The sequence below is a fragment of the Saccopteryx leptura genome, chromosome 9 (genome assembly GCF_036850995.1).
Source record: "Saccopteryx leptura isolate mSacLep1 chromosome 9, mSacLep1_pri_phased_curated, whole genome shotgun sequence".
Classification (NCBI taxonomy): Eukaryota; Metazoa; Chordata; class Mammalia; order Chiroptera; family Emballonuridae; genus Saccopteryx; species Saccopteryx leptura.
The window spans coordinates 30,063,500-30,087,228 of record NC_089511.1 but is presented as its reverse complement, the minus strand read 5'-3'; the positions used below and the strand labels follow the sequence as shown (position 1 = coordinate 30,087,228).

Below are 23,729 nucleotides of genomic sequence, written 5' to 3'. Positions count from 1 at the left end.
GCCTGGGGGAGCGGCAAATGTGACACTGGGCGAGTCCTCACGCCACTCTTCCTAGCAGAGAATATTGTGTAAATGTATTTAGCATCAGCCACGACCTCTGACTTGTTGGTTCAGCTAGTTCTTTAGACTTTTCCGTGCCTCTGTGGACTCGTTCTTCCTCTCAGCCCCCGGAAAATGGGCCCGTCCAGGCCGGCTGGCGCATGCGCCTCAGGGGCCGCGAGGGGCAGGGGCGGGCTAAGCTGGTCAGCGGTGGAGGGCACCGGAGAGTTCTCCAGCCGGAGTGGCCTGGGCTCAGGCAGGGCGACCTTGGCGTGAGGGACCTTTGCTGGTGAAGACCGCCTCAGCTGTCCTGCTGTGGCCGCGAGTCGGGTGAGTCTCGGGAGTCCGGGGGGACAGGGAGACTGTCCTTTCTGACCGCGGCGTCGGGGAGGCCGCGGGACACCCACCTGTCCCCTTCTCTCGTCCGCTGCGCTCGTGCGCTCCTCGGTGCCGCGTCCTGTCGGGATTGCCTGTCGCCCTGGGAGGGTGAAACCTGGAAGGTCCTCGGGGCGACCTCCGCGCCGGGGATTCTGTCCGGGAGGCTGCAGGTGCGTCCTGAGCTGTCCGCCCTCAGACTTCTGCTGGGGACCTGCTGGTGGTGGAGGGCAGGCTCTGGTCTAGATCCCTCGCTCTTTGGTTAGTCTGCCCCGCCACTGTCGAGCCTGGTGACCTTGGGCGGGCTTCTCCCCTCCCTGAGCCTCTACTGCCTCGCCTGTAAAATGGGTATATACACCCATCGCATCGGTTGTGAGAAGGGGAGCCCTGAGCTCAGTGTTTGACACGGTGAGCCCTCAGTACATTGTATGATTATTGTTGTTGGTGCTGTAGTTTAGGATGTTCGCGTAGAAGACCGGAGCCTGTTAGGGCGCGTCTCCGCGGCCGTGGAAGTTGCCGCTAACCCGACTTGGTTTGGGAGAATCCCGCCAGAGCCCCAGCAGTAGTACCCTTGTCAAGGGATGTAGACGTTCACATCCTTTTTATTCGGCTTAAGGATGACTGGTTTCAGAATAAGGTGCTTCAGTAAATCCGGGTTCTGGAAACCTTCATTTAAAGCGTTAAATGCATGAAAGAACTTTGCGCTGGGAGAGGAATTTTGCTGTGGCCCCTTTTATACCTCCTTTTCTGTACATCCAGGTTTGTGCACTTGCTTCGTTGATAGAAAATGAGCCTCAATTCCATCCCCTAAAAAACAAAACTATGTTGGGCTCTGAAGTAATTTTCAAATCTTTGATAATCCTAAACCCAACATTCAGCACACATGTATCGGGTGTTTACTATGTGCAGTTACAAGATTATTCCCTCATTAGTCTGTGCGTTCTTTGAGGTGTATAGACTGATTTTTTCACCCCGAAATTCATGCGACTTGGCAGAGTGCTTAGCATCTAGGAAGTACTGATAAACTGTTCAGGGAAGTTTACAACTTGGCCCATTCCTTAGGCGGCTATGAGATGGAAGTTAAGCCCCACAGGCCGCCCCATGAAGTCCAGGGCTGTTCTCAGTCACTTAATAGCATCTGTTTAGATTTGGTCACTTTGCAGCTGTGATAAGTAGTCCCCTGTTATTTTCCACCTCTACTGAATATGGTGCATAGTTTAAGATAGTTGGAGAAATACTAATTTACCTAATTCCAGTGCTTTCTGAAATGTAGGCCTTATAAATGTGTTTTAGGCCCTCTCAGATCTGCTCAGTGGATAGAGCATTTGCCTGCATGGGGACGTTCCAGGTTTGATCCTGGGTCAGGACACACATGAGAAGTGACCATTTTTTTCTTTTTCCCTCCCTGTCCCCTTTCTCACAGCCAGTGTATGTAAATTTCTTATTGATGCAGCCGCACAATAGCAAAATCTTTCTAAAGAAAACAAAAGTGGCATTAAAATATAAGCTTTACCCCCTGTAATTATAGATCTGTTAAACTGTGTTATTGGAAGGCTTACTCCCTTTTCTTTACTAGAGTTACTGTATTGCTTATTCTTGGTTTATTTATTTTCTGAAATTGTGGGTCCTGGCCAGTTGGCTCAGTGGTAGAGCGTGGGCTGGCGTGTGGATGTCCTGGTTCAATTCTGATCAGAGCACACAGGAGAAGCGACCCTCTGCTTCTCCACTCCTCTCTCTCTCCCTTTTCTCTTTCTCTCTTCTACTCCCATAGCCATGGCTTGGTTGGAGCAAATTGGCCCCCTGCGCTGAGGATCTGTGGCCTCTCCTCAGGCACTAAAATAGCTTGGTTGCTGAGCAACGGAGCAACAGCTTCAGATGGGTAGAGCATTGCTCCATAGGGGGCTTGCGAGGTGAATCCAGGTCCAGGTTTATGTGGGAGTCTGTCTCTCTGCCTCCCTGCTTCACACTTAAGAAAAAAAAAAAAAGAAATTATGCCACCTGGTGGTTGAAATAGTCTATTATAGAATACACATTAGGAATATTTTACCTCAGTCTTGGTACAGAGAGTTAAAAGAGTGAATAAAATAAGACTAGTTTTTATATTGTCAGTCAGAGTACCCCTACTGCTTCTACCCTCCCAGCTTACCCCCAAGTGAAAGTTAAAATTGCTTTTTAGGGGCCTATTAGCCAGTTATCAAAACATCAAATCCTCACAGCTGAGCATTTTTAAGAGTTTCAGCTGTTTGTTTTGGTATCAATGTGTGCATACTTGAGGAAGTGGGAAGAGTTGGGGGAGGGAAGTGTAACTGTGACAAGTTAGCCCTTCTGATATTTTCTAAATGCCATTGGTACTAAAGTTTTGTGTTTTAACTTAATAATAATAGACTTTATTCCTCTCTTTCTTACTGCAAACAGTCATACATGAAGGCTTGTCAAATGAATATTCCCGTCACCTTTGCTTCAGTGGTGCAGCTCTGTTCATCCGTACCTTGGCACTACCCTTTTGAAATTGTTTTCTGTATTTCTAGTAGTAAAGTGTTTATTATTTGAGTGCGAATTTTGTTTTTGGAAATGGCTTAAAGTTATTTAATTAGCTTAGATTTGAGGAGAAACTTAATGCAATGATAGAATATACTCTGTGACATCCTTAATTGATGAGGCCAGTATTTGGGGGCACTTTTGGAGAGATAACAGAGAGCTTCACATAGCAGCCTCTTTCACTGTTGGATAGCTGCATGAAGGTGACATCTTCCTTTCACTCTTTGGTTTCCCGGCCTATTCTCAGAAACACCTCAGAGTAAATTCAGTTCAACCTTTCCTATTATGCAATAGAGCATTTTAAATATACAAATGATGCTTTACGTATGTCACACACTGTTCACTCTTTCAGAGACTCTCATATATGTTATTTTAAACCTCGTGACAACATGGAGATATAGGCTAAGAGTTAATTCTATTTTAGGAAAGAAGAGGCTTAGGTCTTAGATCAAGTAAACAAAGTGATATAAGTTCTGAATAGTGAGTCCACAATTTTGGCCTTCAAACCATCTTCACCCTTCAAATCCATTGTTCAACTTAACCCAGGTTGTCCCTTTTATCTGTCCCCTCTGTTTTGGGTTCCTGTGAGTTGGTAAATATTATGAGTGGTGTTCTGTTTAAATCTAGTGTCAGAGCCATTACCATCCTGAGCACTCTCCCTAGGAATATTCAAATTGTAAATATTCAGGACTTGGCTGATCAGGACAAGTATAGTTTGTTCTTTCTCTTGATGTAGACAGACCCTCTGTTTGTAATACAGGATAATATTACATTGACCTCTTTGGAAACTAGGCCTAGAGTTAGTGCCTGTTGAACTTGTCACCAACCAGAGGCTCTTTGGGAAATAGGTAGTAGTTTTTTTCTCTGTCTGAATTTATTTCATTCATAAACAACTGGGAAGATAAGTCTTTCTTTTCCTGAACATGGGAAAATCTGTCGTGTTGAGAGATTACCCTGGTTAGTAACTTTGCCACTTACTGTGTGATTGGGGCTTAGTTTTGCCATGGAAATATAGATAATGCATATTTTAACCTACAAAAAGGCAATTTATTATGATTCAAGTGAATTTTGAAAGGCACCTACTTCCTATAGTTATTGGGAAGATTATTAGACTTGTGCCTAGCACATAGTAACTGTTTAACAAATTATTTTGCACACTAATAATTATATAAACATATTCATATGACTTTGAAGAAATTTAAAAAATAAGAATTAGAATGTATATTTAGCTTTTCTATAGTTCATAAAAATTACTTTGAGTTATAATAGTGTTATTAGAATAGACTTTTAACCCTTTGAGTAGTACAGATGTTCATGTACGTCCTCGTGCCTCCTGACCATCCAGAGTATGATCGATTTATTTTAAAAATGTTTAAGGCAACATTAAAAAAGGCAAATGTATGTTCTTCTTGTTTCCATAAATTGGTTATCAAACAAACATGATTTTAAGTTAATAAAACCGTAACTGAAACTAATTTCAGTTTTTGAAAAAAAACAAAACTCACTCCTGGGGGTCACTGAACATGAAAAAACTCACTACCCAAAGGGTTAAAGATGAGTAGTGGAAGGTATCAGTAGTTATTTAAGTGTATTCTAAGATCCATACCATGTTTTATAGTTATATGTATCATAATATGGATTTATATTTACATACAACGTGCATGTATGTTTTTCTCTCTGCAGCCAAATGTCTTTTCAGGTGTTTACTTTGCCAATGAAAGAAGTCATTTCAATATATCATAAGCTTGTTTCTGAACTGTAAAAGCACAAATTTGAGAACTGGTTGATGGAAATATGCAAAAATATTTTGTCAAATATACTTACAAACTAGGTGACTAAAGCAGTGTACATCTTCCTTCAGAAAAAATAAGTGAGGCAGAAATCAGATAACTGATATTATATGCAAATGTTGGTGCATAGTATTAGATGACTTAAGTTGCTGAATTACATGAGGCCTCATTTTTCTGAGGCAAAATATTTATATCATTAAAAAGAATTTATAGTCAGTGGCAGGCAAAAAAACCCTTGGATTAGGCTGCATTTCCAGTTTCCATTTCAAATACTCAGCTGGGTGAAACAGGCTGATTTTCACTCTGGCTGTGGTATAGTGTGTGTGTGTGTATGTGTTTGTTACTCAGTAAAATAGTGATCTAGTATTTTTGTAAGTTGAAATCTGAAATAATAGGTATATTATGATTCTTTGGAATTACTATTTGTTTAGACATTTTCTTTTTTTTTTTTTTCTTTTTTTTTTCCCTGAAGCTGGAAACGGGGAGAGACAGTCAGACAGACTCCCGCATGCGCCTGACCGGGATCCACCCGGCCCGCCCACCAGGAGCGACGCTCTGCCCACCAGGGGGCGTCGCTCTGTTGCGACCAGAGCCACTCTAGCGCCGGGGGCAGAGGCCAAGGAGCCATCCCCAGCGCCCGGGCCATCTTTGCTCCAATGGAGCCTTGGCTGCGGGAGGGGAAGAGAGAGACAGAGAGGAATGAAGGGGTGGAGGTGAAGAAGCAAATGGGTGTTTCTCCTGTGTGCCCTGGCCGGGATTCGAACCCAGGTCCCCCGCACGCCAGGCCGACGCTCTATTGCTGAGCCAACCGGCCAGGGCCTGTTTAGACATTTTCAAGGATTTTATTTGTTGGGACTGGAAGGTGGGTAGGCTGTTTTGATTTTTTTTGAAATTTCTTTATAGCAGCTTTATTAAGGTATAACTTACATATTATAAAATTCACCCATTGTAAGTAAATTCATTATATAATTGTGCAACAATTATGCCAGTCCTATTTTAGAATATTTTTATCACTCCAAAAATTTCTTAGTGTCTGTTTGCAAATTAATTCCCCACTCTCACCTTCAGCCAGCCAATAATTAGCTTTTTGTTTACAAATTTGCCTTTTCGAAACATTGCATATAATTGGAATCATACAATGTAGTGTTTTGAATCTGGCTTTTTTGATTTAGCTTAGTGCTTTTGAGGTTCATCCATGTTGGCATATGTTTCAGTTAATTTCTTTTAATTGAGATATAGCATTTCATTGTGTAAATATAAATTTATTTATCCAATTACTTGGTTATTGGATATTTGGATTGTTTCCAGTCTTGGCTATTATGAATAATGCTATGAACATTCACATACATATCTTTGTGTGGTTATACAGGGTGTGGCAAAAGTAGGTTTACAGTTGTTTGTATAGAAAATACAATAAATAATAATACAAGAATAAACTCACATGTACTTACAACTGTAAACCTACTTTTGCCCACCTTGTATGTTTTCATTTCTCTTGAGTAGATTCTTAGGGGTACAATTTCCAGGTCATAGGTAAGTTTACATTTAACTTCCCAGTTGTCTTCCAAAGTGTCTGTATTGTTTTACATTCCCCATAGCAATGCATAAGGTCCATTTTCTTCAGTTTCTAACCAATGCTTGGTATTGTCTGACTTCAAAAAATATATATTGATTTGAGAGAGAGAGGAAGGTGAGGGGAGAGAAATATCAATTCATTGTTCTGCCCATCCATGCAGTCATTGATTTCTGTATGTGCCCTGACTGGGGATCAAACATAGCCAGGGCTTTTTTCTTTCTTTTTTTTTTTTTTTTTTAATAGGTTTGAGAGAGAGAGAGAGAGAGAGAGAGAGAGAGAGAGAGAGAGAGAGAGGAAGCGGGGAGGGAGAAAAATAGACATCAGTTTGTTGTCCCCCTTATTTATGCATTCATTGATTGATTCTTGTGTCTGCCCTGATGAGATCAAACCCGCAACCTTGGCATATCAAGACAACACTCTTAACCAACTGAACTACCTGGCCAGGGCTTGTCTTGACATTTTGATCCTGCTGGATGTGTAGTGGTATTTCATTGTGGTTTTAATTATATTTCCCTAATGAAGGTTGGCATCTTTTTATGTGCTGAATTAACCAGTCCTGTTTCATCTTCAGTGAAATATCTATTCAAATCTTTTGTCCATTTTGGGGGTCCATTTTAAACATTATTATGTTTTTTATAAGCATTTTTTATGTTATTCCAGATACAAGCTCTTTATCATATATGATTTGCAAATATTTTCTCCTTGTCTGTGGCTTATAGTAGCTACTATTTTTTAGAGCAGTTTCAGGTTTGCAGTCAAATGGAGCAAAAAGTAGAGAGAGCTCACATACCCTCTGCCCCACACACTTACCGCTTCCCTACTATCAACACCCCTTACCAGAGTGGTATGGTTTCACAGGCGGTGAACCTACCTTGGCACGTCGCCAAAGTGTGGCTTGTCTTTATTTTATAATGGTGTTTTTTGAATTGGGAAAGTTTTCAATTTTATGAGTTTATATCATTTTTTTTTCTTTTTTGGATTGTGCTTTTTATGTCTCTAAGAACTCTTTGCCTAATCTAGGTTCTAGCTTTCTCCTATATTTTCTTTCTTAGAACTTTTAAAAGATTAAAACAGTTAATTGTTTCTTTCAGTAATCTTTTCTGAGTTAAAAAGAATAAGTTCAAAAAAGACAGTAAGTGTATAGTGCTATATGACTATAGCATACACCTCAAAATAATGCTTTTTCTTTGTCCTTGGTTGCTAATTTTCTATGGGAATGAACCAATTAAACCAATTTCAGGGATTTCAGCTTCTTGTTTTCATTGTAGTAATCACATTTTATGGATATATCTGCTAATTTTGAAATATTTATTTTCCATCTGCTTCTTGTTTCTTTTCATTGTTTAGTTAGATTTTCCTAGCCAGATGTTAGGAAGAAAGCAGTCTATATTAATTCACAGTTATGTGAGATGACTAATTTTCCCTTTAACCCTCTCATAGGAATACATTTTTAAAGAATTAATAAGCCAGTTCTCTTAATTGGTAGAATTTCATTTGAACAAAATGAGTTGTAATCAGTTTCAGGAATGTGGGGCTTATTAATATAGGCAAGCTGTTTCTGTTTGAGCACTTACTTTTAGGATCAGGTCTGTGAGGAGTCCTGCGTTTTTCTGAACCTGTATACTTTCTAAACACTCCTGATAACTTGCTGAATTTGTTAAATCATTGGATAAAAACCTGAGACTCAAGTTTAATAATTTTCCTAAGGTCAACATTCTTTTCTGATAAAGATCACTGAAGGTTCTTACTGAAAATATGAAAATAGTTTTAGGTCGCTTTACCAAATACAGTCACACATATTCAAGACACTCTTGTATCCACAGGTTGCTCTGCTGTGTTCCATCGCTTTCTCCTAAAGATGCATCCTGACTTATCTCCACACTTGCACACTGAAGAATGCAACGTCTTGATTAACTTACTTAAGGAATGTCACAAAAATGTAAGAGTTCAGAAAAATGACCATAAAGTAAAAATGAAACTTAGGTACAACACACTGATGTAATTTAAATGCTATCTTCACTATTAGAAGGAAATGATAGTGTTTTCGTTTAGTAAAGATTAGCAGTTGATGCTTGTGATTTTTCAGAAATGGGATGAAAGTGTGTTAGAGATCTTTTGAAATGATATGTAATAGTTAGAATCCATTTTCTTATAATAAAATACTTTTTTTAATTACAGGGCACTAGAACAATCATTTTGAGCTCTGACTCTTCTCATAGTAATGGAATTAGTTTAAGATTTTCTGTTTCTTGATATCTACCATTATGTGTTTAAAGGAAATTGAAACATTTTTATAATTAGATGCTAATAAATTTAAATTATGAGTGGCCTAATTTGACAGGTTTTCTTGTTATTGGAATAGAAGTAAAATTCCATGATTAAAGCCAAAATAGAAAGAGATCCATTTTTGCAGTGCATTAAATTGAGCTGAAACTTTTACAGATGTTTAGCTTTTTCATGTATCTGATGCGTGAGTCAGTTATAAGGAGTATTTTCATTGTTCTTTAACTTTACACGATGCATTATTTTCCTCATGATATTCATAATCTGTAGATATATCAAATTATAATAGTAGAAATATAATTTATTTAAAAAGTTTTTTCATTGATTTGAGAGAGAGAGGAAAGGAAGAGAGAGGGAGAGAGAGATCTGAAACCGAGAAGCACCAACTCGTTTCACTTAGTTGTTTCATCTAGTTGTGTACTCACTGTGTATGTGGAACCGGTGACCTCTGGTGCATCAAGTTGATGCTTTATCAGCTGAGCCCACCTGTCCAGGGCTAGTAGTAAGTATGATTTTCTTTTTTTTCTTTTTTTTTTTAAATGAGAGGAGGAGAGATAGACAGACTCCCACATGAGCCCCAATGGGGATCCACCCAGCAACCCCCATCTGGGGCTGATGCTTGAATCAACCAAGCTATTTTTAGCACCTGACGCTGAGATCAGCTGAGCTATCCTGAGCTGTCCTTAGTGCCCGAGACTGACGCTCGAACCAATCAAGCCACTGGCTCCAAGAGGGCAAGAGAGAGAGAAGTAGGAGAGGGACGGGGAGGGGAAGAGAAGCAGATGGTCTCTTCTCCTCTGTGCCCTGACTGGGAATTAAACCAGGGACATCTTTATGCTGGGCCAACACTCTATCTCAGTGGTTCTCAAATGTTTTGAATTCGGGGCACATTTAAAATCCTACAAATAATTGTAGGCGCACTATAGACAAGTTTCTGAGAAATTTGTTATAATAATTAAGTCAAATATTAAAGAAAAATAAAGTCCAAGCATGCTTTTATGGTAATTCAACGAAATAAATATGACAAAATTAAATTTATTCTGACATTAAAAAAGTTTTATGTTACATTTTTTGTTATGCTTTTTAGAATTTGTATAAAAAGGGGTTAAAAATAAAAAAAATGACAAAAAAGTTATCTTTCTATATATAGAGATACATTCTTAGTAAGATTTAGTAAATTTGACAGGTTCTGGCGCGAATGTGTTTTTTCAATCTTGTGTTTATGAGAAGCATGAGCCTGATGTGTCCTAGCGATTTCTTCAATGTTTGGGCATATATTTGAAAGGCAGACTCTCATTTCCTCATCAGTACATTGAAGAATTCCTCTTTTTTACTCTTAATTGTGTTGAGGGTAGAAAATCCTAATTCACATAAATAGGATATTGAAAATTGTAGTAAAATGTTCCAAGCTTTTTTAGATATTGCCACATATTCTTCTTTTATGGAAATCCAAAAGGCTTCAAGAGAAAATTCCTTATGTTTAGTCATCAATCCACGATCAGTGGATATAGCTGCCAGTTCTTCTGTTAATGTTAAACCAAAATCACTTGAAGCTTCCATGAATGGGTTTCTAATCCAACCGTATTGTTCAGTGTTAAGTGAGGGAAAGTGCTATAAATTAAATTTTGCCCATCAGCCTTCAAGTCCTATTTTATTTACACTTAACATTTGCTCACTTCCAGACTCGGATTCTTCAATATCATGCTTCTTTTTGAGAAATTTATCCATTTTATTTGGGTGTATTTATCTAAAAATAATATAATGATGTGTTAATAATAAATATAATAATGATGTTTTAACAAAAAGCAGTATTTCCGTAATGAAATGGTATAATAGAGTAACTATATTTATTTTTGTATCTGGGCACATGTTGCAAACCAGCACAGCTAGTAATTCCAGGTCCCAAGTGGGAACAGTGCAAAATTAAGAAAATACAGGGTCAGGAGGGCCCTGTAATTGCTGCTGGCAAGAACAAAGCACGCCCAAAAACCTGCATCTTGTTTTATTTATAGGGCAAAGTGAGGCTATTAGCAAGTCAGTGGTCTCTGATCACGTTTCCAAGGCAACCTAAGAATTTTACCAAGTGCAGAAAACCCCCACCATACATATCATCTTAACTTGACACCAAAGGATTAGAAGAAACTTGCCTCTAGTCTTTCCTGGGAGCATGGGTGGGGGGGGGTAGTGTAAACAATCCCACATCACAGCTTAGCCTTTTGCAACCTAATCAGGCAAGTGAGGGTAGGGGGTTAGGCAGACATGTCAGTTTACAGCCAGTTCCCCACACCTCTGTTCCCCCAAAATCTGAACTCCAAAAACGCTGTTGGTTTTTTGGTCCCCAACAGGCACATATTTCTCTGGAATACCATAGAGTGCACCTGGAAATCTAGTGTGTACCAGTGTGCCCTGGCGCACACTTTGAGAACCAGTGCTCTTATCTGCTGAACCAACTGGCCAGGGCTGTAAGTATGATTTAAATGAGCAAAATTTTAAGACTAAAAGTTACATAGTAAGTAAAACACATCACCTGTAAAGTCAGATATTTTTACTGGTTCAAAGAATATTGTTGATGATGATACACTTTAGGCAAACTATTTTCATCATCCATTTAAATCAGGAGTTGATACTGTAAGTCTTTTTTAACTTTAACCATTCTTTGAATTTGTGGCAATATCTTACTTGGTTTTAAATGGTACTTCCTTGATGGCCAATGATTTTGAGTATCTTTTCATGTGCTATTGGCCATTCATATAAAGTCTTTTACCAATATTTAAAAATTGAGTTGTCTTATTGAGTTTTCAGAATTACTTTACCACTGTCTGATAAGTTTATTGTGAATATTTTCTCCCATTTTGTGCCATCCTTTTGCATTTTCTTAAGGTGTATTTTGAAGAGCAATTTGTAAATTTGATGAAGTCTAATTACCAGTTTTTTCTTTTGTTCCTGATTTTTGTTCTAAGGATCTTGTATATTTCTTGGTCTCAAAGATTTTCTATTTTTTACTTCGGGAAGTTTCATAGTTTTAGCTGTTACATTTAGATCTATGAGTCATTTCAAGTTTTAATTTTTGTGTATGGTGTGAGGTATGAGTCAAGGTTTTCTCTTTAACTATGAATACCCAATTTTTCCACCATCATTTGTTAAAGAGATTCTTCTTTCCCCACTAAATTACCTTGGTGCCTGTGTCAAAAATCAACTGGCCATATATGAGTGGATCTATTTCTGGACTCTCTGGTCTTTTCCATTGATTTATATATGCATGTTGATTTTTTTTTTTTTTTTTTTATTTTTTTTTTTAAGCAAGAGAGACAGAAAGGGAGAGAGATGAGAAGCATCAATTCTTTGTTGTGGCACCTTAGTTGTTCATTAATTGCTTTCTCATATGTGCCTTGACTGGGGAGCTCTAGCCGAGCCAGTGACCTCCTGCTCAAGCCAGTGACCTTGGGCTTCAGGCCAGTGACCATGGGGTCAGTCTATGATCCCACTCTCAAGCCAGGGCCCCTGTGCTCCAGCTGGTGAGCCTGTGCTCAAGCCAGTGACCTCAGAGTTTCGAACTTGGGTGCTCTATCCACTGCACCACCATCTGGGTTAGGATACATATGTATTCTTCTCCCCACCCCTTGAAGTGAGAAGCTGGGAGTGAGGGTGGGGGGAGGCACACAGACAGACAGACTCCCACATGCGCCGGACCAGGATCCACCAGGGGGCGATACTTGGCACATCTGGGGCACTACTCCGCCGCAACCAGAGCCATTCTAGAGCCTGAGGTGGAGGCCATAGAGCTGTCCTCAGCGCCCCGGCCAACTTTACTCCAGTGGATCCTTGGCTGCTGGAGGGGAAGAGAGGAAGGAGAGGGGGAAGGGTGGAGAAACAGATGGGTGGTTCTTCTGTGTGCCCTGGCTGGGAATCGCACCTGGGACTTCCACACGCCAGACCGACGCTCTACCACTGAGCCAACCAGCCAGGTCCGTTATTTATTCTTAATACCAGTTAATTCTGAAGTTATCTTACTGGAGACAACTGGTCCCCTTGACTATTTTGTCCTCTCCCCTGTCTTTTTTTTTCTTTTTCTTTTTCATTTTTCCAAAGCTGGAAACGGGGAGGCAGTCAGACAGACTCCCCCATGCACCCGACCGGGATCCATTCGCATGCCCACCAGGGGGCGATGCTCTGCCCCTCTGGGATGTTCTGTTGCATCCAGAGCCATTCTAGCGCCTGAGGCAGAGGCCACAGAGCCATCCTCAGCGCCCGGCCATCTTTGCTCCAATGGCGGCTGCGGGAGGAGAAGAGAGAGACAGAGAGGAAGGAGAGGGGGAGGGGTAGAGAAGCAGATGGGTGCCTCTCCTGTGTGCCCTGGCCAGGAATCAAAACCGGGACTCCCGCACACCAGGCCGACACTCTACCGCTGAGCCAACCGGCCAGGGCTCTCCTGTCTTAATTCACTTTCCACACTACATCTAGAATGATCTCTCAAATACAAGTTTAATCATTGTTCACTTTTAATGGCTCCCTTTGTAGAGAATAAAATCTTCATTGTGTTGCAAGACCTTCATGATACTGGCCTTTACTTATCTCTGGGCTTCACCTCTGTCCTATACCTCTCTTCTTCCCTTCATTCCTGTGTGCTCTTTTCTGCAGTTGGACAGGAGCATGTTTTTTCTAAGACTTGTGCTTGCTTTTTCCTTTGCTTAACTTAGTCTTTCTTACTACCTTCACTTCCCATTTGCTAGACCATTAATTATCTTCTAAATTTTATTCAGCTTAATTTGTTATTTCCTCTTCCTTTTCTTTTTTCCTGGCCTAGATTCTCTTGGGATAGTTACTCTTCAGGAACACCATACAGAATACATTTCCGCTTTATGGCAGTTGTTCTCAAACTTTCTGGTCTCAGGACTCCTTTGCGAGAACTCCTTTACACTCTTAAAAAAATTATTGAGGACCACAAAAAACTTTGTTAATGTGGACTATGTCAATATTTACTGAATTTAGAAATTAAAACAAGAAATTAAAAAATAATTTTTTAAAAGAGATAATAACTTGTTATTTTTCATAAAAAGTTCTTATTTTCCAAAACAACAAAATAGAAGAATGGCCTTGCTTTTGCATTTTTACAATTCTCTTTAATATTTGACTTAGTAGAATACGGCTGGTTTCTCATAGCTGCCTCTACATTCAGGATGTTAGGATGTTATACTTCATGCGGGCTCTGGAAGATTTACTGTACCCTATTAGAGAATGAAAAGCAAAACAAGGAAGATCTTGATTATTAGGAAAATTGTTTTTACCTTTTGCTTCTTCTGGAAGGGTCTTGGTAATTCCTGGATGTCCCTGGACTATACTTTGTGAACTGTTGCTTTATAGCAATCACTCTATTATTTGTCTCCTCCCTCTGACTGAGTGCTATGAGAGTAGGGCCCAGGTCCACCTTGCTCACTGCTGTATCTTAGTGCTCGAGACATTGTCTTTCAGACATTGATTGATTGGTTCACTTAGACAATTTAGAGCCCAATTTGGTTCTCTAAAATAGACATTAGGCACTAGCAGCTTATGCTATGTGTATTCAAGAGAATTCAAGTACCTGGGCATGTGTGTATTCTACCAATTCCATTGGGCATTTTGGGTTTTTCACATAATGTCACAAGAGTACAGTTCTTATTTGGGCTTAATGTTGAGGTAAAAGCAAAAATATAAATTAGTTTTATTTTGGATTTTTAAAATAATATTTATGTATGTGAGATAATAGGAATAAATATAAGCACTGAAATATTGCCTTGTATTCTGAAAGTCTTTCTGTTATTTCTACTTGACTAGAAGGTGTGTTAATCTGCATTGTCCCTGGTTATTTGTTTATAAGGAACTAGTTTAGGAAAACAACACAGGAAATATTTATTCTGAAGAGGTCATTAGGTAACTGTAGGAGTTCATAATTGATGTTAAATGCTTGCCAGAAAAAACTGATCATTTATCCAATGTGGACCAGAAAAGTACATTCAAAGTGGTAATGAATCAATAAAAAAACAAATAGCATGATGCATAGCTTACTAATTATGTGTTGCCCAGTTTCCATGAAAGCCTTAATTATTAAGAAAGGGAAAAGATGTGCTTATTATAACTACAGGTTCAGCATTGATGGCATCATTATAGGAGATCACCATGATCTCCAATTCACTCTTAAAAATTTTGACATGCAAACACACTAGATATGGCTCTATAAAATTCAGGTTCTTGACTTTAGTCTTCATCTTAATCTGTTAGAGCAGGGGTCCCCAAACTTTTTACATAGGGGGCCAGTTCTCTGTCCCTCAGACCGTTAGAGGGCTGGAGTATAAAAAAAACTATGAACAAATCCCTATGCAAACTGCACATATCTTATTTTTAAGTAAAAAAACAAAATGGGAACAAATACAATATTTAAAATAAAGAACAAGTAAATTTAAATCAACAAACTGACCAGTGTTTCAATGGGAACTATGCTCCTCTCACTGACCACCAATGAAACAGGTGCCCCTTCCAGAAGTGCAGTGGGGGCCGGATAAATGGCCTCAGGGGGCCGCAGTTTGGGGACCCCTGTGTTAGAGCATACTTTCTGCCTGATAATAGTCATTGGACTTGAAACCACAGGATTTTATTATTATTATCATTATTATTATTAAGTGAGAGGCAGGAAGGCAGAGAGAGACTCCCACATACACTCCAACTGGGAACCACCTGACAAGCCCCTACCAGGTGATGCTCTGCCCATTTGGTGCCATTGTTCGGTTGCTTGGCAACCAAGCTATTTTAGCAGGTAAGGCCATAGATCCATATTCAGTGCCTGGGGCCAACTTGTTCTAACCAATCAAGCCATGACTGCAGGAAGAGAAGAGGAAGGGGGGGGGGGGGGATAGAGAGAGAGAAGGAGAGGGGGAAGGGTGGAGAAGCAGAGGGTTGCTTCTCCTGTGTACCCTGACTGGGAATTGAACCCAGGACTTCCACATGCTGGGCTGACACTCTACCACTGAGCCAACTGGCCAGGGCCCACAAAGATGTTTTTATTTTTGTTTTTTAAACAAAGCAGAATGAAATTCAGACTTAGATTTCCTTATATTGTGAATTAGTGGCTTATTTATGCGGCTCATATAGGCCATCTATAACAGTGTTATGTGTTTCTGCTTTATTTTGGTAACATTTTGGATGGAGGCAAATGAGAAAATGACTTTGGTACCAAGCATTTATTAAGTACCTCTTCTATGGGACAGTGTTTGCTAGTGAAGGAATATCCTCGTGTTAATATGGCCACACTGCTCTTTGCCATTACTCCCTGCAATCGAGGATGGCTTGTGCTGTGATTTTAACATGTCCTTAATGAAAGAGGTATTTGGAAATAAAGTTGTTTACACTTTATCATTATGAGGTTTTGGTAGGTTTGTAGACTTCCTGTTTATCAAGGAAAAAGTTCCTTTTTTAAATGTCTGCCTATAGAGCATTTATCCCTTTTTTTTTAGGAGGACCAGGATAAGTCTGTTTATTTGTATATTTTATACTTGTGATTTAATTCTTTGCTTATTAACAAGGTCACACATTAAATCCATCCTATAGGAATAAGTATTTAAATTCTGTGCACCAGAGACTAGCATATTTTGGGATGAAATATTTTATCATTTTTCTTCCTTTTAGCACAGCCTTCTGAAATTTTTTGGTCATTGCAATGATCTTGATCGGGCGATGAGAAAATGCTTGAAGAATGAGGTAAGAAAAGTGTTCAAGGATGGAAATGGTTCTACACTAGAACAGTACATTTTTGAACATATCATATATTACTGCCAATATTAAATGTTCCCTAAAATTTTAGTTTAACAGAGAAAAGTTGACTTTATGTATGTATCCCCCTAAAATCTAGGGAGGAAATGAAAACTTTCTGGGGACAGTTTTAGAATATTACTGTTGTTTAGCATGCACATAAATGAAAATAATTTTCTTTTTATAATCTGTGATTCCTCTGGATGAATTTTAAAATTTGGGAAATTGATTTTATATAGTATATAATTGTCTAAGCACTATGTTGTATACCTGAAACTAATACAAAATAATATTAAATGTAAACTAATTGGAAAAAAAACTAAAAAAAAAAATAGTTTCAATGGGAAGAGGATTCTCTTCATAGGGATTTGCTCTGTAGTTGTTTTTTTGTTCAATTTTTTAAAAGTTTGGGCTTTAGGCCCTGGCCAGTTGGCTCAGTGGTAGAGTGTTGGCCGGGCATGTGGAAGTCTCAGGTTTGATTTCTGGCCAGGGCACACAGGAGAGGCGCCCATCTGCTTCTTCACCCTTCCCCCTCTTCTTACTCTTTCTTTGTCTCTCTCTCTCTCTCTCTCTCTCTCTATCTCTATCTCTATCTCTATCTCTCTATCTCTATCTCTCTTCCCATCCTGCAGCCAAGGCTCCATTGGAGCAGCGCTGAGGATAGCGCCATGGCCTCTGCCTCAGGCGCTAGAATGACTCTGATTGCAATGGAGCAATGCCCCAGATGGGCAGAGCATCGCCCCCTGGTGGGCTTGCTGGTGGATCCTGGCCAGGTGCATGCGGGAGTCTGTCTCTGCTTCTCTGCTTCTCACTTCAGAAAAATACAAATAAAAGAAAAAAAAAGTTTGAGCATTTAATCTCTTTTCAGCAAAAAAAGACATTTCAGTCAGCTGTTGGCTATAGCAGGTACCTAAAACTCTGGGATTCAGCATCTTTACATAACATGGTGAGGATCTTTCTAGCTTTAAAAATTTGAAAGTTCTTTATAATTATGATATGGGTAAACCATAGGGATCTAGTTTGACTTATTTGGAATGACTCATTTCCTGAACCTAATTTTAGGCTAAGACTTTGACTTGGGCAAATAGCCAAAGTACCTGATTCTTTGTCTTTTTACAAGTACTGCAAACCACACAGTGCATTTTAAGTCTGTGAAAAGAAATTTAATTCCATTTCTGTTTGTACATCAGATGATTTTGTATGTGTGTGTGTGTTTTTGTATGTATGTTTGTGGCAAAGACAGAGAGAGAGGAACAGATAGGAACAGACACACAGGAAGAGAGAGAGATGAGAAGCATCAATTTTCTGTTGCAGCACCTTAGTTCTTCACTGACTGCTTTCTCATATGTACCTTGACCAGGGGCTCCAGCAGAGCAAGTGACCCCTTGCTCAAGCCAGCAACAATGGGGTCATGTCTATTATCCCCACATTCAAGCCAGCAACCCTGCGCTCAAGTTGGTGAGCCCACGCTCAAGCCGGTGACCTTGGGGTTTCGAACCTGGGTCCTCAAGCATCCCAGTCCAACGCTCTATCCACTGTGCCACCACCTGGTCAGGCTACATCAGATGTTTTATGTCCAGAACCTTTAAAAATCTGCCTTCCAGTTTTCTTTCATTTTCTGTGTTTTTGAGTCCCCCCTCCACCCATTAGCCTTACATTGAAAATTTTAGATACAGTATTTGAAGCTCCCTAGCACCTTTCTTCATTTTTATATTCTTCACTTTGGGCTTTTTATTTTTCTTTCTGGAATCCTTTTTTGAAGTGTTTTTATTATTTGTAGAACTTTCCAGAGATCTTAGTAAGGGTGATAAATTTCTTTGTGTGAACACACATGTACATGTATAATTGTTTTCAACTGATTTTTGAAAAGAGTTTTTCCTTATATGCAAAGGCTCATTTAGACTGAAACTAAACTCAAGGCGGTGTTCCTTTTTTAATAAGATTATGGAAAAATAAAGCCCATATGATTTTATTTGGTATAGCTGTTTATTTCTCATATGCTTTCAGTTGTGTAACAGATTTTTCCCTAAGTTTATATTTTTTTCTCTTTACAGTTTAATGATTTTTCCATTGGTTTGGTGATTAGATCATGTGAAATTTTATTCCGAGATAGTCCTGAGCTGTTAATGACTATTTGGTAGAACATTGTAGCTACTCTTATTTTGTCTGAGTTTGTTTTCATATAAATTTCAGATATTCTCTTTGATATATTTTCTAAGTCCTGTGTGTTGTTTTTATGTTGCTTCATTTCCTGATTTATAGACATTTTTCTGTTCTTTCATCCTTCAATCTTCTGAACCTCAGCTCATTTATTTCCTCTCTACTTTTAATGCTTTCTAGTTTACCCATTATTGCTTCTAGTGCTCTCTTCCTACCATTTTCTTGACGTGTCACTTGACTACTTTATTTCTTGAAGCTTTTAACTAGAAAAAGGATCTAGCCAATTCTGTTGAGACCCTCTTTACTGTTATGCTATTGTTTTTGTTCATTTATTGAAATAATCACTGACATTACTTTCATAGCCTCCTCTTTTGTCCTTCTTTATTTTATTATTATATTTTTTTCTTTTGTGTTTTTAATTGTGTTTTGTTTGGTGTTTGGATAATTGACCTTCCATTTTATTTTAAATGAGAGAGACAGAGATAGAGGGATAGATAGGGACAGACAGACAGGAAGGGAGAGAGCTGAGAAGCATCAGTTCTTTGTTGTGGCACCTTAGTTGTTCATTGATTGCTTTCTCATATGTGCCTTGACCAGGAGGCTCCAGCTGAGCCAGTGACCCCTTGCTTAAACTAGCAACCTTGGGCTTAAGCCAGCAACTTTTGGGTTCAAGCCAGCGACCCTGCACTCAAGCTGGTGAGCCTGCACTCAAGCTGGCAACCTCTGGGTTTCAAACCAGGGTCCTCTGTGCCCCAGGCCAGTTCTCTATCCATTGTGCCACTGCCTGGTCAGGCTGACCTTCCATTCTGTTATTCAGTGGAGTTTTGTGAATAACATTATATTCATCATTTTATATTTCTTCTTTATTCAGAGGATATTTTGCCTCCCTTTTGAGATAATTTTAACATATTTTAATATAGACCATATTTTAATTTACTCTGACTTATTTCATTGGCCTACTACAAAGTATTATCTTAAGAAGACTTACTCTTAAGACCTTCCTCCCAACATAATTACTGAAAGCAGCATGTGATTAAACAGAGCTATCAAATATTTTCCTTTATCAGGTATCTGTCGTTCTATGTTCTGGAGTAGTGGCTTCCCCCCACCCCCAAATTTTTTAAAGCAGTGACACATACTTTTTCCTTAACCCTCTTAAGAGGAAAATTAATATATTACAGATAAAACGGATGGCTTTGGTTAGAGGGACCTGGTACTTCATCTGTAATTTGGAGAAGCCCTTTGAGGAGGAAGGGAAAAAAATTTTTGAAAACTACTATTCTGGATGATATGTTAGAACCCTTCAATCAAAACTTTAGATTTAGCCTGACCAGGCGGTGGCGCAGTGGATAGAGCATTGGACTGGGATGCAGAGGACCCAGGTTCGAGACCCCGAGGTCGCCAGCTTGAGCGCCGGCTCATCTGGTTTGAGCAAAAGCCCACCAGCTTGAACCCCTTGCTGGCTCCAGCAAGGGGTTACTTGGTCTGCTGAAGGCCCGCGGTCAAGGCACATATGAGAAAGCAATCAATGAACAACTAAGGTGTTGCAACGCGCAATGAAAAACTAATGATTGATGCTTCTCATCTCTCTCCGTTCCTGTCTGTCCCTGTCTATCCCTCTCTCTGACTCACTCTCTGTCTCTGTAAAAAATAAATAAATAAATAAAATTAAAGAAAACACAAAATTTTAGATTTAAAAAACTTATTAAAGACTAGCCAAACTCCTTATATTTGAGGTTGCTAGACTAGAAGATGAAGTAACTTAACACCAGGAATCTCCACGCCGTTGTCTCAACGGGAGGGGAGGGGATCCAGTCCAGTCCCTGGTTAGCTCTCTATCACTAATCTTTTCTTTCTGTGGCCTCTTTCCCTAGCTCTGTCTCCTAAGATATTTTGACATCCAGCTGTTCACATATACTAGGTTCTCTCAAGTTGGATTTACTTTTACTTCCCTCCCCTTCTGCCTAGGGACTCTTCTCATTCACCTTTAGAATGTGCTTATATGGTGTGTGTGTTTGTGTGCACCCACACTCATATATATATATATATATATATATATATATATATATATATATATATATAGTATTATAAGCCTATACATATGTACATATAAGAACACTTGTATTCAAGTTTCTCTGCTTTAAGTAAGTGCTTTTCTTAAGTTCCAGGCTCTGTATTTCCTGTTATTTATAACCTATTAACCATATCAGAATAGATTGAAAACTGCTTTCAGATCCAACTGATTACAGAAACATAGGATTTGGGAAGAATTTGATTCAGTGACTATTCATGATGAAAAACATCCTGGAAAGTTCAGGTGACTATAAGTTTCTGTATGAACCAATAGGATAATATAGTTGCTGAGACCCAGTTACTCTTTCAGTAATATTATAGAAATGTAATGTGTCCAGGTCATAAGAACTAATAGGCCCATATCTGTCAGACTACTTCTCAAGCATTGTATTTAATTCTGGTTGTGATGTGTTTTTTTTTTACAAGGGGTATTGATATTAAAGTATTTTACAAAAAGTGCTTTATAGATAAGATATTAGAAGGCAGAAGCCATGTTCTCTGAACAGTTGTGGAAACCAGTGATACTCGACCTGAAAAAGAGTTGTGATTGGGTTATCTGTAATCAGATATTTGAAAGTTTATAGAAGGCAAGAAGAAACAGAGGGCAGTAAGAAAATTTACTGGGAAATACTTACTGGTTCAACAGAAAAAACTTTGGAACAATTACTGTAACAATAATTAAATGGGTAGTGAGCTGGTCATAACTAGACGTGTTCAATCAGAGGTTGTATAATTTGGTAAATTGTGAGCTCCTAGGGAACAGGGACAAAACTCATTCGTCTTAAATATTTACTGAATTCATATTTTTGGAGTAAGTTAATTCATCAAAGATTTGTGTGAGCACCTGTTAGGATGTAGATACTGTACTGTATTGAATGAAATTGTTCTTGATAGCCTCTAAGGTCACTGTTTCCAATCTTGGATTCAGTGAAATAAAAGACAAGAGTTTTGTCAGCAAAAACACTTTTTATTTTGCAAATATTTTAAAATATTTATTTATTTTTTTAAATTTTTTTACAGAGACAGAGAGTCAGAGAGAGGGATAGATAGGGACAGACAGACAGGAACAGAGAGAGATGAGAGGCATCAATCATCAGTTTTTTATTGTTACACCTTAGTTGTTCATTGATTGCTTTCTCATATGTGCCTTGACCATGGGCCTTCAGCAGACCAAGTAACCCCTTGCTCAAGCCAGCGACCTTGGGTCCAAGCTGGTGAGCTTTGCTCAAACCAGATGAGCCTGCGCTCAAGCTGGCGACCTCGGGGTCTCGAACCCGGGTCCTCTGCATCCCAGTCCGATGCTCTATCCACTGCGCCACCGCCTGGTCAGGCAATATTTTAAAATATTTAACTTAATTGATATAAATGGTGATATAATTTGCTCTTTTCTCCCCCTTCCTTTTATTTTCCAGTACGCGGAAAAGAGGACCAGGAGCAGGGAGCACGGCAATGCGATGCGAAAGAGACTTTTGAATCCTCCAGAGGACTCTGAAAAATAAATCACATGTTCACTGCCTGCCTGGGCTGAGAGGAGGCCTGAAGTCTTGGTTGAGAAATGAAAGCACCCTGTCTTGTTTGGTCTCCAGGATCTTTTGACTAGAAAGGGACCCATGAGAATCCTGCCTGGATTCAGAATATTGGCTGGGCGGAGCCTTTAGTACTGACTCCTTTACCATCATACCTGACTTTTCTTGTGTCTTTCCTTTGCCTACAACCAGTTAACATGTTGGTAACTCATCTCCCTCAATAAAATAATTGACTTTAATCATGTTTTCTCTGTTCTCTTAAGCTCTCCTGGAATTAGGGCAAAATGATCCCATTAGACTTTCCTTTCTGACAATGTGGCAATTTTGGAGCTTAAACATTGAAGATACAAGTTAGGGCAAAAAGAGTTTGAGGAAATTCTGTTATTAACTGCATGTTCCAACTTCATTTATTTTAAAATTTATTCCATTGATTTGAGAGACGGGGAAAAGGAGAGAGAAGCATCAACTCGTTCCACTTAGTTGTGTACTTGATCACTTTTCGTGTGTGTCCTGACCAGGCATCGAACCTGTCACCTTAGTGTACTAGGACGATGCTTTATCCACTGAGTTACCCAACCAGGGCCCCAACTTTATTGTTTTTAAAGAGCAATTATCTAAAAGGTTGAATGTTTAACATTGATAAAATTGCTTCTAGTTAGGATTTAAGTCTTGGCAGGCTATGATTCGTGTTTGGTTGGATGTGCCCACCCTGGGTGCCAGGTAACCTTACGCCAGCATGCCTCCTCCTCTTGCTGGGTATAGGGTTCTTCTTCCCATACTCAGTTTTTGCAGCATTCTTTCTGCCTGCTGTTTTTTAGACCAGTGAGAATCTGAAAGTCAGCAACTTCCAGCCACATGACAGCAGGGCTTGATCTTCCTTTCAGATAGGTGACAACATACTGTGAACTATGCGCTCCTTCTAGTGAATTCTGTGTATATGTTCAGCATGAGGCCTTGATGTCCATGTTTAGTAAGTGATTTCCCCATCACGAGAGGTGTTTAAGAGGCTGGACATTCACTTAGCAAGGTGGTTACACAGGATAACAGACATTTGTGAAGGTTTGGAGGAAGAAGCAGAATTCTGAGGCCTCTTTCAAGATTCAGATTTATGAATATTTATTCAGTCATTCCTCCACCCCAAACCCGTGATAGGCAGCACAGGTACAGAAATGAGACGTTTTGTCTTTAAAAGCTTGTAGTAAACTGACAAGTTGACTATTACAGTAGTATAGTAAGTGCCATGATTAGGTAAGTGTCAGAAAACACAGAAAGGGCACCCATGCCCAGCCTTCAGGAATAAGGAGCCATTCCAAGAAAGCTAATCAGCACAGGTGGCCTTTGACAAATGGAATACATTCTGGGGAATGTTGATTAGCATGACTGGAATATAAGAAGTGTTGGTGATCCAGAAATGGCTTTTAATTCTGTTGGAATTTTTTCTGCAATGCTGTAGTGATCAGTTGCAAATTTTAATATGGTGATTTGGGATTTATGGAGTGGGCTAAGGTAGGAGGGTGCTGTGTTTCAATTTGTATTTTTAGTAAGATTTGTGGTTTGGGGTATAAACTGGAAGAGAAAGGAGATTACACC

The 23,729-nt window shown here is 39.3% G+C and overlaps 1 protein-coding gene across 1 annotated transcript; it reads left to right on the top strand.

The window, feature by feature from the left end:
• The first annotated feature begins 36 nt into the window (after positions 1-36).
• Positions 37-22,372, top strand: CMC2 (C-X9-C motif containing 2). Its single transcript, XM_066348682.1, has 4 exons — positions 37-369; positions 8,142-8,257; positions 16,258-16,329; positions 22,026-22,372. Exons 2-4 carry the CDS (start codon positions 8,177-8,179, stop codon positions 22,110-22,112), a joined length of 240 nt encoding a protein of 79 aa, XP_066204779.1. The 5' UTR covers positions 37-369; positions 8,142-8,176; the 3' UTR covers positions 22,113-22,372.
• The last annotated feature ends 1,357 nt before the right edge of the window (positions 22,373-23,729 follow it).